The sequence below is a fragment of the Felis catus genome, chromosome D2, assembly GCF_018350175.1.
Source record: "Felis catus isolate Fca126 chromosome D2, F.catus_Fca126_mat1.0, whole genome shotgun sequence".
In the NCBI taxonomy this organism is placed as follows: domain Eukaryota; kingdom Metazoa; phylum Chordata; class Mammalia; order Carnivora; family Felidae; genus Felis; species Felis catus.
Genome location: NC_058378.1, coordinates 29,026,974 through 29,043,485, shown reverse-complemented (window position 1 = coordinate 29,043,485; position 16,512 = coordinate 29,026,974). Strand labels below are relative to the sequence as shown.

The 16,512-nt window shown below is 38.6% G+C and overlaps 1 protein-coding gene across 4 annotated transcripts in view; it reads left to right on the top strand.

Annotated features, from left to right (window-relative positions):
- DNAJC12 (DnaJ heat shock protein family (Hsp40) member C12) overlaps positions 1–16,146 on the top strand; it is a 43,828-nt gene extending 27,682 nt beyond the window's left edge. The window contains exons 4-5 of one of the 4 annotated variants that reach the window (XM_045040043.1): positions 2,477–2,681; positions 15,868–16,146. In XM_045040043.1, coding sequence (XP_044895978.1) covers positions 2,477–2,681; positions 15,868–15,986 — 324 coding nt within the window. In that variant the 3' untranslated portion in view covers positions 15,987–16,146. Of the gene's footprint in view, positions 1–2,476; positions 2,682–5,627; positions 5,759–10,797; positions 11,075–13,639; positions 13,814–15,867 lie in introns of those variants that run through there. The other 3 variants (XM_011287368.2, XM_003993977.4, XM_019813168.3) reach the window with 3 other exon arrangements.
- Positions 16,147–16,512: the final 366 nt, after the last annotated feature.

The window sequence follows — 16,512 nt, the reverse complement described above, 5'->3', positions numbered from 1 at the left end:
CTCTCCAAGCTCTTTTAAGAAGCTGTTGCTCTGATGAACCCCTGGGCCCTGCCTAGCAGTGTTTGCTTGGGCAAACCAAGCTGGTCACATCCCCATGCAATACTCAGAGCCTCCTTCCTATGTTGCTTTGTTTAAACTGGTAAATAAGGGAAGCTTGGGTCGCTCAGTCTGTTGAGCGTCTGACTTTGGCTCAGGTCATGATCTCACCATCTGTGAGTTTGAGCCCCACATCAGGCTCTGCTGACAGCTCGGAGCCTGGAGCCTGCTTCAGGTTCTGTCCCTCTCTTTGTCCCTCCCCAACTTGTGCTCTGTCTCTCTCTCTCAAAAATAAAATTTAAAACATAAAAGAAATTAAAAAAAAACTGGTAAATAAAATGGTGCCCGCAGGTAGAAGTTGGCAACCCCAGTATTTTAAGATAGTTCAGATAGGCGTGCCTGGGTGGCTCATTTGGTTAAGTGTCAGACTTCAGCTCAGGTCGTGATCTCACAGTTCCTGAGTTTGAACCCCACATTGGGCTCTCTGCTGTCAGCACAGAGCTTGCTTTGGATCCTCTGCCCCCCTCTCTCTGCCTCTCTCCTGCTTGCGTGTGCATGTGCTCTCTCTCACTCTTTAAAACTAAATAAACATTGAAAAAAAACGACTTTCAGAAGTGTGCTGAAGATGAAAAGTATGCCGCCCCTTGAATCACGCGCACAAGTACAGCATGGCAGCGGCCCCTTCTGTAGTTCCTGGCATGGTTCTCATAGGCCTTGAACTTCAGAAAAGTTTGTTTTGTTTTGATTTCTGTGTTTCGCTTTTTTTTTTCTTTCTGTCAGGAAAACAATATCCTGGATATCAGGAATCAGGAAAAAAAAATTATTCTGGGTTTTAAACTTGCTTAAATATGTGGCTTAAGGGTTTTCCTTGGGTTTTTGAGTAACACAAGTAGTAAGATACTGTTCAGGAGTGCTTCAGGAATAGGGTCCCATAATATCCAAATGAGGTTTCAAGAAACAGTTATGGTTATTATTTTGGTTAATGCCAGGGTTAGTTATTCTACTTGAAATATTCTTGACACAGCAAACTCAATTTTTCTTTCTCACTTTGAATTCATTTATTCATCCTTCCATTCATCCACCCATCTTCCCAATTTTAAATGTTTTAATAGGAAATACATGTAGAGGACACAACATTTAAAAAGATACTACAATAGGGTGAATGGGGGAAAGTAACTCTGTTTCTTACCTTTGTTTGATTTATTTAGTTAGTTTTTTAATTTATTTTGAGAATGAGAGAGAGCACAAGCAGGGTAAGGGCAGAGAGAGAGAGAGGGAGAGAGAGAATCCCAAGCAGGCTCCATGCTGTCAGCGTGGAGTCAGACATGGGACTCAAACTCATGAGCTGCGAGATAATGATCTGAGCTGAAACCAAGAGTTGAATGCTTAACCGACTGAGGTGACCAGGTGCCCCTATTTTAACCATTTAAAAATTTTTTTTTAATGTTTATTTTTGAGAGAGAGAGTGGGAGAGAGAGAGAGTGCACACACAAGTGGGGGAGGAGCAGAAACAGAGAGGGAGACACAGAATCTGAAGCAGGCTCTAGGCTCTGAGCTGTCAGCATAGAGCCCGCTGATGTGGGGCTCGAACTCGGAAACAGTGATCACGACCTGAGCTGAAGTTGGATGCTCAACCAACTGAGCCACCTATTTTAACCATTTTAAAGCGTACATCATTAAGTACATTCACAATGTTGTTCATACATCATCACGACCTAGTTCCAGAACTTTTTCATCATCCCAAAAGGAAACCCTGTATCTGTTAGCAATCATTTCTTATGCCCCTTCTCCCAGTTCCTGGTAAGCATTAATCAGCTGTCTATCTACAAGGATTTGTCTATTTTGGATATTTCTTACAAGTGGAATCATACAATATATGGCTTTTTTGTGGTTGGCCTTTTTTTACTTAGTATAATGCTTTCAAGGTTTATCCACCCTGTAGTACTTAATTCCTTTTTCATGGCCAAATCATATTCCATTGTATGGCTATAACACATTTTTGTCTATCCACTCATGAACTGATGGACATTTGGGTTGTTTATATCTTTTATCTGTTGTGAATAGTGCTGCTTTGAACGTTAGTAAGTTTTTCTTTGAACACCTCTTTTCAGTTCTTTTGAGTATATGCCTAGGAATGGAATCACTGAGTCATATGGTAATTCTATGTTTAACTTTCAGTGGAAATGTCTCATTTTTTAATCTCTCTGATGCAGGTCCCTTTGCTCTTTGCCATGGTTTGGATATCTCCTTATATCATTAGTCTTTTAAATTAGTGAGGATTAATTAATTAATACCTGGGTTAACTGATTAATCTGGTTAATAGTCAAATCTAATAATCAGCACTTAATAGTAGGTCGGGTTTTACCACACATTGAACTTTAAATATAGAATACTGTATAATATTGATTTTATATTATGTGTTTACTTTTAACTAATGTAGTCAATGCACTGGGCTGTCAGAGGTAGAAAAGATCTGATGCTGGAAGAATCTGACCAGGTTCATACCAACCAGATTGAAAATGAGGAACGGAACAAGCAAAGAGAAATAAAGAAAGAGCAGCTGGGTTCAACCACAGAGAAAATGGAGCAAAAAGAATCCAACTCCTTGGAGAAGTCATTCTCCCCGCAAAATCTGGATTCTCCAAGTAAGTCAAATCATGTAGCTTTGCAGACCAAGAAAGGTCTGAAATTAAAGGGCTTGGTTTATACTGTATTTATTCTCAACCTTTTCCAAGTAAACAGTAGTGCCAGATTTAAGGGTTGCTTTATCACCTTAAAATATACTTACTTAGCATTGACACAGAAACTGGAAGACACATTCCTCAACACATCCCTTTCAAGGGAAAATGTGAGGCATTTCTGGGAGTGACTGATATAACACTGCCATTTATTGAGTGTTTACTATGAACAGGAATGTTCTTTACATACATTACATGCATTATCTTGTTTAATATTACGCCTATAGCCATTAATTTATTTAATCCTCTACAAGCCTGAGAGGTTGGTACCAACATTATTCTCATTTTACGGAAAGGAAACTGAAGTCCAGGGAGGTTGAGTAATTTTTTCAAAGCTATACAGCTTGTATATAGCAGGGAAGGGGTCTGAACTAAGACAGTTTGACTTCAGTGTCTGTTTCTAAGGCATTGCACTGTCCAGAGAAGAGACCTTATCTGTATGTAGTTCTGAATGATAGATAGATTCACTGAAGCAGGGTATTACAGAAGCTAAACTCGCAAGCTGTACTACCTAGGCTCACATCGTAGCTCTACTACTTATTATATGTATTTCTTGGTAAAAGTTACTTAACTTCTCTAGATTTCAGTTTCCAAATCTATAAACTCAAGATCATAGTGATACCTTCTCACAGAGTTATCATGAGGATTAAATAAGGAGATCCATGTAAAATGCTTAGCACACTGATTCACCTAGCAAGCAGGTCTTGGGTTAATGTCAACTATTATCTTTTCTTTGTCTGTCTAGTCACCGTGTTTATCTTGTATAGGTGCGTTATAAACATGCACTGTCACTGTCCTCCGAATTCTTGATTCTCAAGGTTGTGATACAGTATCTCATTAGAATTTAAACTAGAGGCTCCTGAAGGTCCTTGAATCTTGAATCCTTACTTATAAAAGAAGATAATTAGATAGCTTGTGGTAAATTAGAGTCTTTGTAGAAATAGTCACTTGAAAACTCTCTTTGGGGAGACTTCTATATGCTCATTACCTGCTAGAATAAAGATTCTTAGGGTGTGATTCAGGTGTCTCTGCTGGTTACTCAAGATATCATTTTGTGGACTCTGCAAATTGATTGCATAAGCCTCATAACTGGGAATGGTTATAATGTAACAAATTCATCAAAGCAGAAGCCCGAATTTCAGAAAAAAACAGTGTTTTAAGCAAATACACACATACAAACACCTACCCACAGTCACACACAGGCAAAACATGCAAATGTTTCACTATTCAGCCCTGGGATGTTCAGATCTGTGCTTCTTGAACCCCTGGGGCTGCCCTGTGACTTCCTGTTTCAGATTCAGACCTAGTCTGAGTTCACCATCACTGGGAGGGGGGGGGGGAGGGGCACTTTATCACCTCAGACACTCAGGCAGGAGGCTGAAGCCCCACTTGAAATCCCTCTCATAAGATGCAGTGAAATTTTCTCTTCCTCTGAAAACTAGTTATTTAGATATTTAAAAACCCCAAAGTAATACCAGCTTGTCATTAGAAAATTCAAAGAATCATATATAAACAATGACTTAGCGTCTCCCCCAGGCTCCCATCCTTCTGTGTTTTTGTTTCCTGAAGTAACCAATGCAGATGCCCAGGTGTGTCTCCTTCCACATTACTCTCAAGCGTATACAAATATGCCTTCACATACGAGGGTTTTAAAAACAAAGAATGAGGGGCACCTGGGTGATTCAGTAGGTTAAGTGTTGGACTCTTGACTTTGGCTCAGGTCATGATCTCGTGGTTTGTGAGTTCGAACCCCACATCAGGCTCTGTGCAGACAGTGCGGAGCCTGCTTGGGATTCTGTCTCCCTCTCTCTCTGCCCCTCCCCCGCTTGCTCTCTCTCAAAATAAATAAAAATAAACTTAAAAAAAATGGCATTACACTGTGCCCATTTCTCTGTGTTACACAGAGCCCAAGAGTACAAGCTCTGGAACCGGATCCCAGCTTTTCCACTGATGAGTTTTGTGAACTTGGCAAGCAAATTAACCTTTCTTTATCTGTGTTTTCTTATCTATATGGTCACAACATTAGTGTTTACTCATAAGGTTTTTTTGAGTAGTAAAAAATCTATGTAAAATATTTAGACCAGGTACATGGTAGGTGCTATTTTTGGTGTTAGCTTTTATTATTACGGGACGTCTCCTTAGACCTTACATTTAGAATTAACTCATTCTTTTGAACAGCAGATAAATATTTCACAGTATAGATATATCATAATTTATTCAAGATAAATTGTGATGTGCTCTTTTTGGTGTCAGCTTTTATTATTATGGGACTTCTCCTTAAGCCTTGCATTTAGAATTAACGCATTCTTTTGAACAGGAGATAAATATTCCACAGTATAGATATATCATAATTTATTCAGGATGACTTGTGATGTCAGGTGTGGTGTGGTTTGTTTTGGCTATTTTATTATTATTTTTAATTTCCATTATACTTAACATACAATATTAGTTTCAAGTGCACAATACAGTGTGATGTCAGTTTTGATGCCCTCGCATGATGAAGTGTATCCTTTTACTGCGGCTTGAGGAATGAAGGTGGGGGCCATGAGAGGAGGATCATTTTTCTGAGAAGCTGTTGTTGGAGAATAAGAATTATGAAATTTTACTAAAGGCTGCATTTGCCAGTATTTTCTTGATGCTGTTTAAGAGGTTATTGGCTGTTCTGAGTAGCACCCTAAAGCTGGAGTTTGATATATCAAAGTGCAGTTGTATGATTATTTGTAACTTTGTTTTACTGTAGTGTAAATTTTTATTAACATCAGCATTTAAGAAATGCTATTCATGTCAGCTTTAGTGAGTCCTGAGTGGTTTCTCACATACCTCTTAAGCTTATTTGTTAATTTCCTCAAGCAGTGGTTGATATTTACTTTGGAGTTTGCTTTTTGATGCCTCTTCTGTGATCAGCAGCCCTCACGTAGTCCCCATGTCATTCTGACTCTTCACTGCAACCAGTAAAATATGGAGCACAGCCTCTGAAAACGGGTGCGTGACACAACCTCACTTTTCTTTTCTTTCCATGTAAATATACAATAAATATGGCTTCTGATAAATGCAAATCTAGAATCAAATAGTTTGTGTAGCATTCTGGAGTTAGAAAAAAGGATCATATGTAGCCAATGCTGTTGGTGTGCTGCCATATTTTCCGGCCATCTAATTTCTCATTGCCAATTCTATGGTCTCTATCAGAGGGCTTTCTCTGGCACTTGAGCTGGCTTGGCAGTAAGTGCCAGGGAATAAACACCCTCTGGATGTAGCCATCAGACACTGATGAATGTGAGTGGGAAACTCCTTTACTTCTCTAACTGGATAACTCTTAGGGGGTTTTATACTGTCTTCCAGGGGTCCCCATCGTAATCAAGCCCCAGTTGCCCAGGGTGGCAACTTGCCTGATAATGTACCTTTTATAAACTTGGTTCCTTTCTCTACTTTCCTACCAGGGTCTCTTTGAATCACCTTTCAAATTATCCACTTGCATTCAAATTCTTGTCTGGGGGGGTCTATTTCTATTGGAAGCCAAACTAGAAAACACTTTTTCAAACTATAAAATAACAAGTATTTACAGTAGAAATGTGAGAAATATGGTCAAACAAAAGGTAGAAAATACAACTTCTAATATTGGCACCTAGGGACATATCTATTATTGGTCTTTTGGTATATATGTATATATATTAGTATACCTAAAACTAAGGATCATACTATATATATTTTATGTGTGTATTTCAATTATAGGTTGTCAGAAATTTTCTTTTGCTTCTTTCTTAAGAGGAATTATTTTTTTAATGTTTATTTATTTATTTTATTGTTTCTTTATTTGACAGAGAAAGAGTGTGAGCAGAGGGAGGGCAGAGAAAGAGAGAGAGAGAGAGAGAGAGAGAGAAATCCCAAACAGGCTTCTCACTGTCAGCTCAGGGTCCAATGCAGGGCTTGAACCCATGAGCCCCGAGATCACGACCTGAGCAGAAATGGAGTGGGACGCTTAAGAGACTGAGCCACCCAGGCACCCCCCTATAGGAGAATTCTTAAATATGCTTTGTCTGAGAATTCTAAAGAAAGTGCAAACAGATCGTTTTCTTGTGACAACCACTGTCAACTGTCCTGTGTATATTTTTCTGACAAGATATTTAGATAGTATTTTAAAATATCAATGGAAACATTTTGTATATTATTTTGGAACCTGTTTTTTCATGGGCAATATTATAAACATAAAAAAAGACATAAGGAATATGTGTCCATTGCAGAACAATAAGAAAATACAGATTTTTAAAAAAGTGTCAAAAATGAAAATCACATGTATTCTAACTATCCAGGGATAACTATTAACACTGAGGAATAATTCCTTATAGACTTTCAAAAATTTTTACATAAATATCCATGTAATAATGAATTTAGGAATGAGATCATACTATATACATTATTTTTTAAATACCTGTCAGTTAGCAATATGTTATGAGCATTTTTCTATGACCATAAATATTAAAAAAATTGTTAATGCCAATATAAAAGGCTTTTAAACAACTTTCTATTGCTGAAGATTTAGATTGTTTCTTGATTAAAAAAATTTATAAATGGTGTCACGACAAATATCCTTATAGTTAAACCCTTGAACACATCTGTGATTATTTCCTTAGGATAAACTTCTAGAAGTAGAATTATTAGATATACACATTTTAATTAGTTTGAGAAATTTTGCTAAATTGCCTGCAAAAGATTTTTACCAATTTACACGCCCATCAATAGAAAAGGAAAAAGGCCTTTTTTCTAGTGTTCAACAAAGTTGCTTATTAGAATTAAAAATAATCTTACTTTCAGGGAGTAAATTATTTGTATTTCCAGAGATCCTTTACCATTGACCTTTTACTTTTGGCAGCTGTTTGGAAGTTGTTTCCAATTTCCATGCTAGTGAATTACCAAAATTCCCACCACTGAAGGTTTCTATAAATATCCTTTTATTAATAAGAATTTAAGCACATGAGTTTCTTTCATCCATATAAACTAATTCTTGTTGATAAGAATTCAAAAGTCGACTCTACAGCTCAAAAAGAAAATGATCCAAAATAATCCAAAAGAAAAAGGGAAGGAAACTATATAAACAGTTCAGTAGAGAAAATATAGCGGCTCTTAAACATATGAAAAGAGGTTTAATCTCAACATAATTCGTGAAACGGTAACTTCTCCTAATGTACACTTTTATGAATCAGTGAGACATAAGATCAACCATCTAGTAAAAAAAGAAGGGGTGTGTGTGCCCCTGGGTGGCTCAGTCGTTAAGCATCTGACTTCAGCTCAGGTCATGATCTCGCAGTTTGTGAGCTTGAGTCCCACATCGGGTCAGCTCGTGCCCTGCTTCCAGTGAACACAAGCCCCGCTTTGGGTTAGCCCCTCTTCTTTCTCTCTGTCCCTTGTGGGATTTTCTCTCTCTCTCTGCCTCTTGCTCACTTGCACCCTCTCTCTCTCTCTCTCTCTCAAATAAAAAATAAATAAAATAAATAAATAAATAAATAAAAATAAAAAAAAAAGAAAGGAAGGAAATGAACATTTCATAGAACAGAAAATACAAATAGCCTCGGAACATATGAAAAGATGCCTAAACTCATTCATAGTAAGAGAAAGGCAAATTAAAACTGCACTTTTTGTACGCAAGAGCCTAGCAAAAGTTACTGAGTTTGTTCACATGGTGTTAATGAAAGTGTAGGAAAATCAGCTGCTGCTGGGTGAAACTTTATGGAGAACCGTTTGGCAATGTCTATTAAAACTACAGATGCATGATGACTTTGACCCAGTAATCCCAGTTCTACAAATTTTATCCTACAGATCACCCATGTGCAAAATGACACGTGTACTATGTTATTCACTGCAGAATTGCAAATAAATGCCCCTCAGTAGGGTTGCATTTTTGTATGTCACAGAATAAAATACCCCTCCACTGTTAGAATGAGAAAACTCTCCATATACTGATAAAAAACAGTCATCAAGATATGTTAGAAACAAAAAGTCAAAATGCAGAATAGTAGACTGTATGTTAGCATTTAGGTTAAAGAAGGAGTAGGGCGGTGATGTTGGAGATTGTATGCATGTATTTGCTTGAATATACCTCGACTATCTCTGGAAAGATATGTAGGCAATTGGTAACAACTTTGTCTATTGGGAACATCAGAGTGGAGGGTGGAAGACTTTTGAGGGTTATGTAATCTTTGTGCTTTTGAACTTTAGCCATGTGAATATACCACCAATTCAAAAATAAATACAATTGTATTAAACAATTTTTAAAATGTTTTATTTATTTTTGAGGGGGAGAGAGAGAGAGAGAGAGAACAAGCATGTGTGGGGAGGGGCAGATTGAGAGGAAGACAGAATCCGAAGCAGGCTTCAGGCTCTGAGCTGTCAGCACAGAGTTCGATGCAGGGCTGAAACCCATTTACTGTGAGATCATGACCTGAGCTGAAGTTGGACGCTTAACGGACTGAGCCACCCAGGTGCCCCATAAAAAAATAAATAAAATGTTAAAATAAATAAAAATAAAAATAGGGGAAAAAGAAATCTGGGATCTATTCTTCATTTTACCATTACTTTTTGTGACCCACAGACAATTTCCTTTTTTTCTTTTGGTGGGGTCTCCCCATATATGTATGATATATAAATAAATGAATATTTAGTATCAGATATTCACAAAGACTTTTATAGAAAAATAAGCAGCATAAAGGGACAGGGAGGGATGGAGGTAGGGGCTGGGTACTGTTTTGGATCAAGTTGTCAGAGAAGGTAGTTCCTCAGAAATCCCAAATCTCAGGCTCCACCCCAGACACCTGGTATCAGAATCTCCAATATAACAAGATCACCAGATAATTACCATGCATATGGAAGATTGAGAGACACCTTGCTCTAGCTAATTCCTACTCATGGTTATTTTGTTTAAAAAAAAATTTTTTTTTTACATTTATTTATTTTTGAGAAACAGAGTGAGACAAAGTGTGAGCGGGGTGGGGGGATGAGTGCAGAGAGAGAAGGAGACACAGAATCCGAAGCAGGCTCCAGGCTCTGAGCTGTCAGCACAGAGCCTGATGTGGGGCTCGAACCCACGAACTGTGAGATCATGACCTGAGCCAAAGTCGGACGTTCAACTGACTGAGCCACCCAGGCACCCCAAATCATGGTTACTTTGAATGTGAATTCCAGAAGTCTTCTCTCACTCTAACTTTGTTCTACTTAGTCCACACTGAATGCCTTTCTCTGGTCTCCCAGTCTCCTGTGTTTCCCTCCATATATATATGTTTATTTATTTATTTTGAGAGAAGAAGGGAGGGGCAGAGAGAAGAGGGAGAGAGAGAATCCCAACCAGCGATCCCAACCGTGAGATAATGATCTGAGCTGAAATCAAGAGTCAGCTGCTTAACTGATTGAGCCACCCAGGCACCCCTCCCTCCATATATTTTGCCACATTAATAATTTTCTGGATTTTTTTTATTACCACCGCCAGGAGATATGTACTGGAGTCTCATAGTACCCAGCATAGAGCCTGGCAATATGTAACAGGTGCTAAATAAATATTTCTATAGCAAATGAAGAAACGAGTGGATGAACCAAGCCAAATAAAAGTGTGTGTGTGTGGGGGGGGAAAGAATTCAAAAGTCTGCTTAAGATAACCCATTTCAGGGGCGCCTGGATGATTCAGTCAATTAAGCAGCCAATTCTTGATTTCATCTCGGGTCATGATCTCATGATTCATGGGTTTGAGCCCCGAATTGGGCTCAGCACTGTGAGCACAGAGCTCAGATTCAGTCTCCCTCTGCCCCTCTCCCACTTGTACTGTCTCTCTGTCTCAACTCTCAAATAAATAAATAAATGTAAAAAAAAATAAAGGAAAGATAATCTGTTTCTGTAAGATACTAATAATTCATATTAAACACTTACCCTTGCATTTTATTTATTGCAGTGAAATCTTATCAGCAAGCTGTTTTACTATGACCCTGTGGGTTTTCTATTCCTACTTCTCTGATTTTAAAATCTTCTTTTCTGTGCTTTAAAGTCTTTTCAGATGTGAACTCTTGGCACCTTCGTTTCCGCTGGTCTGGGGACGCTCCCTCAGAACTCCTGAGGAAATTCAGAAATTATGAAATATGAAAAGTGCTCGGTAGGAGAGAGAGAGAGAGCAAGACCATCTCCCATGCTACCTACAAGTCTTTGTTTGAATCTTAAAAACGTTATGTTTCTCTGTCATGTTTGTGAATTGCTCAGTACCGATTGATTCCTCCATCCTTGTACCCCTTCTAACAAAATGTGTGTTTTAAATGAGAACATTTTCAGACTAGTCTCTTTCAATATTTGAATAGATTAAGGCTCTTAGATCCAAAGTAGCTTGTTGTGAATCTTCCTGTTAATGTTGTAGAAAATCTATTTTAAAAAGATATCTCTGTATTTAAATAATTCATTAATATACCACGATCCCTATTAGTGCTGTATGTACAAGAAATGCTTTCTGACTCTTGGGGCACCTGGGTGGATCTGTTGGTTAAGCAAACAACTCTTGACTTTGTCTCAGGTCATGATCTCAAGGTCGTGGAGTCTGCTTAAGATTCTCTTTCCCTCTGTCTCTGCCCCTCCCCTGCTCACTCTCTCTCTCCAAATAAAATATAAATAAAATTTATTTTTAAAAAAGGAAATGTTTTCTGACTCTTGACTTTAAATGAAATGTCTAAACTCCACAGAGCGAAAGAAATAATTTTCCCAAAATTCATGATGAATTTATAATTCAACAGTATTTTGAAAATAATTTGATTAGATATTTCAATTTTAATTTTAATAATGGTAAATTTAAAAGGTTATTATTTATTTGAGGAAATATGCTTTACAAGATTTCTTTTGTTATACAGCAAGTGATACATTTATAAATTATGTTCTAACAATGTGAATGGGTCTGTTAGGTGACATATCCTTTTTAGATTGGGATTGTTGATGGTCATGTGTAGTCTATGGTTAGTTTTTAGTTTGCAAACAAGTGAATGAAAAATTAAGAAGAAAAACAATTTTAGAGTAAACTAGAGCTGTCACTGGTCTGTAGCAAAATGACAGAAAAAAAAAGAATATAGGAAGTTAAAAAAAATTTTTTTTTAAGTTTATTTATTTATTTCGAGAGAAACAGAGACAGCATGAGTGGGGTAGGGGCAGAGAGAGGAAGACAGAATCCCACCGCACTGACAGTGCAGAGTCCAACTTGAGGCTTGAACTCACAAAATCATGAGATCATGACCTGAGCTGAAACCTAGAGTTGGATGTTTGACTGAGCCACCCATGTGCCCCAGGAAGTTTTTTTTTTTTTTAAATTAAAGCCACATAATTCAGAAATTATGTCCTTTGTGGTTTAAAATGTGCTTCCTTTTATGAAATAGTATCATAGTAGACTGTATTAGTTTACAAGGGCTGCCATAACAACATACCACAGACTGAGTGGCTTAAACAACATATCTCATAGTTCTGGAGGCTAGATGTCCAACATCAAGGTGTCTGCAGGTTTGATTTTTTTCTGAGGCATCTCTTCTTGGCTGATGCCTTCTCCAGGTGTCCTCACATGACCTTCCTCTGTGAACACACATCCCTGGTATCTCTGCTTCCTCTTTTGAGGATGCTAGTCATATTGGATTAGGGCTCCACCCTAACAGCTTCCTTTTAACACATTTCAACTCTTTAAAGACCTTATCTCCAAATAAGGTTATATTCTAAGGTAGTGGGGATTAGAACCTCAACATACAGGTTTTGGGGGGAATACAATTTAGTCCATAACAGAAGAAAACTTTTTATAAAAAACAAATATAGGGGTGTCTGGGTGGCCCAGTTAGTTGAGTGTCCAACTCTTGATTTTGGCTCAGATCATGATCTCACAGTAGTTGGGCTCTGTGCCAGGCATGGATCCTGCTTGATTCTCTCTCTCCCTCTCCCTCTGCCCTTCTCCTGCTTGTGCATGCTCTCTCTGTCAAAACAAAACAAACAAACAAACAAAACAAAACAAAACAGAAGTATTAAAAAATTTTTTTATTACATTTATTTATTTTTGAGAGACAGAGACAGCACAAGCAGGGGAGGGGCAGAAGGAGAAGGAGACACAGAATCCGAAGCAGGCTCCAGGCTCTGAGCTGTCGGCACAGAGCCCAATGCAGGGCTCGAACTCACAAACAGTGAGATTATGACCTGAGCCGAAGTCGGAGGCCTAACTGACTGAGGTGCCCCAAAACAAAAGTAGTTTTAAAAAATGTTTATTTATTATGAGAGAGAGAGAGAAAATAGGGAGAGAGATTCCACGTGAGGGAGGGGCAGAGAGAGAGGGAGAGCATCCCAAGCAGGCTCTGCGGAGCCCGAACTCGGGATTTGATCCCACGAACTGTTGATACAGAAGATAGGATTCAGTAGCCACAGAGGGAACGATTAGGGCCTGAGGTTCCTGGGCAGGGAAAAACACCTATTTTGGAACAATGCTGGGAGTGTCTGACCACAGCAAACCCCCTCAGGTGTAAGGTTCCTCTTAATGTAACAGACCCCACCTACTCCCCCTCAGGTTTCCCCTCAGGAATTTGACAAAAGACCTAAGTATGGCCATAGACCACCCCTCATACAATGGAAAGGAGCCAGTCGGGAATGGGCAACCCAGCACCTAGAGGTATCAAGCCAATAAGGGTAGAAGGAACAAGGGAGAAGGGATGGGGAGGGCTGACCAGAACCTTATAAAACAAGGACCTTGCCTGTAGTCCGTGGGCATTTACTTTTGAACGTCCCCTTTCTGTAAAGAGACCTTTCCTACTATTCTTCCTTTCTAATCTTATATTCTAATAAACCTTTGCCTACTGCTCATTTTGTGTCTGCCTCTTCATTCTTTGCAGCTGTGAGACAATGAATCCTGGGTATTGTGGCAAAAGATCCTGCAACACAGTGAGATCATGACCTGAGTGGAAATCAAGAGTTGGACTCCCAACTGACTGAGGAGCCCCAACAAAGTATATTTTTAAGGCTTATTTTTAATTTTATTGGAAAATAAAGTGTTTATTCAAAGAACATTAAAAGATTAAGGACCTTTTAATTGTGTGGGTGTTGGCAGGAGGAGGAATGAATCTCAAGCTTAGCCAGACTGGGCATGAGACTCTTCACAGAGTTGGGGGTTTCAGGGGAGGCCGGGTTGGGGGACAACTGGGTCTGGCAGGAGTCAAGAAATGGTCAGAGAGCACCAGGCCACAGTGCAGAGCTTCGGCCAGGGGTGCTGGTTGGCTTAGCAGCCTTAGCAGCTTAGCAGCTCACCACTTACATCCCATTGACAAAAAATAGAGCATGTAAAGTTAATAAAATGAGCTTTTGGACTACAATTGCCTGTCATAATGCCTGTGTGGCCCACATGGGCACTCAAATAAATAACTACATTGAATAAGAGAAGTTTTGAACCTAAACATCAGGGTTTAATTTTTTTTCTTTTTTCTACCAGAACAAAGGCCCATTTACAGCATTGATAACTTTTAGTTACTTGTCAAGAGGAAAACTACTCCCATTCGTATGGTCCACTTCATTTTTTGTACAGATGCACTTCCCCGTTGTTGACAAGATTGAGACCAGCTCTTATTTTCTCTCCCATGATGGCCTGAAACCTCCAAATAAGAAATGAGAAATAGCTCCATTTGAATGTGGGTTTATGATGGGTCAGGCCTGACATAAGCACTTTATATACTGGATCCCATATAACTTAGTAGGAGACATTTTATTCTTTTTCTTTTATGATTTGTTTGTTTGTTTTGTTTTGCTTTGAGAGAGATGGAGCAAGTGAGCAAGAGGCAGAGAGAGAAGGAGAGAGAATTGCATTGCAGAGAGGGAAGCAGGGCTCACCCAAAGCAGTACTCAGACTCAAACTATGAGATCATGACCTGAGCCAAAGTCAGATGCTTAACCGACTGAGCCACCCAGGCACCCAGAAGACCGTCTATTCTTTTTATCTATCTATCTATCTATCTACCTATCTATCTATCTATCTATCTATCTATCTATCTATCTATCTATATTACTTTTTTAATGTTTATTTTTGAGACAGAGAGAGACAGAGTGCTAGCAGGGGAGGGGCAGAGAGAGAGAGGGAGAATCCGAAGAAGGCTCCAGGCTCTGAGCTGTCAGCACAGAGTCCAATGCAAGGCTCAAACTCACAAACAGTGAGATCATGACCTGAGCTGAAGTCAGATGCTTAACCGACTGAGCCACCCAGGCACCCCTATTCTTTTTTTTATTAATTTTTTTTAATGTTTATTTAATTTTGAGAGAGAGAGAGAGAGAGAGAGAGAGAGTGAGAGAGAGAGAGAGAATGTGAGTGGGGAAGGGGCAGAGAGAGAGGAAGACACAGAATCTGAAGCAGGCACCAGGCTCTGAGCTGTCAGCATACAGCCCAATGCGGGGCTCGAAGCCACAAGCCATGAGATCATGACCTGAGCCAAAGTTGGATGCTTAACTGACTGAGCCACCCAGGTGCCTCCAGAAGACTGTCTATTCTTAAACACTTAAATACTTTCCTGAAGTCAAGGTTTAAAAAGGGAGGGGACTGTGTTTTGATAATATAGTTTTTCTCTTTGAATGAAAAGTAAAAGGAAATTCTTCAATAATTTGGTTGAATTGTCCAGGGTGTTTGGAATAACCACAGTTGCACGTATGTATAATACCACATTTTCAGAGTCATTTATTTTTGGATTACGGCTTAACTTTATGACATAGCAAATTGATTATGAAAAGATAATTTTACATAAAAGTTAGTAAGCTCTTAGGTCAGCTCTAAATGGTGAAGATAGTTTGTTTCTCTCACATTTGATATTGAACGAATGAATGAGACACATATTTCTTCAGAACATTATTATGTGATATTGTACTAGCATTTGTGTAGGATATAAAAATGCTTAAGTCATATTTATGCTCTCAAGTAGCTAATAATCTTGTGAAATAGTTTAACAGGAGTATGTCAAATTAGTTTAAAGTATGTAATGTATTTAGAATATGCCTGGCACATAGTAAGCACTATGTGTGTTAGTTACTATTTCTACTATATTGTTATGTGTTAAATCTCTCTCTCTCTCTCTCTCTTTTTTAGAAAGTTCTGCACCCAATGTGAGGCTTGACTCCACAACCCTGAGGTCAAAAGTTGCATGCTCTACTGACAGAGCCAGCCAGGCGCCTTGTTATCATGTGTTAAAACTTGATAATCAATAACAGAATTGTGGTCTCCTTCCCCCCCCCCACTCCTCAATCCCTTTCCCCCAATTATTCATCTCAGAGGCATCATTTATTGCATATCTTTCCTTGGCTATCTTGTGAGTTTACACATGAATGTATTTCTCTTCTTTACATAAATGGTAGCTTACTATTTACAGTGCTGCATAACTTCCATTTATTCAGTTGATATATCTTGGAGATTTTTCCATTTTAGTATGTTAGGGCTTATTCTTTTTATGTGCTTTCTTTTTTTAAGATTTTATTTTTTTAGGTAATCTTTATACCCAACATGGGGCTTGAACTTACAATCCTGAAATCAAGAGTTGTATACTCCACCGAGCCAGCCAGGTGCCCTGCTTTTTGTGTGCTTTATAATATTCCACGGTGTGGATGAACCACACAATTTATTTAACTTGTCCCCTACTTGATTGATGCTTTTCAAGGTTATTTACATTTTTTTCAATCACAAATAACACTGTAATGAATAGCTTTGTGCACAGTATTTCTTGCATGTGAAGTACAC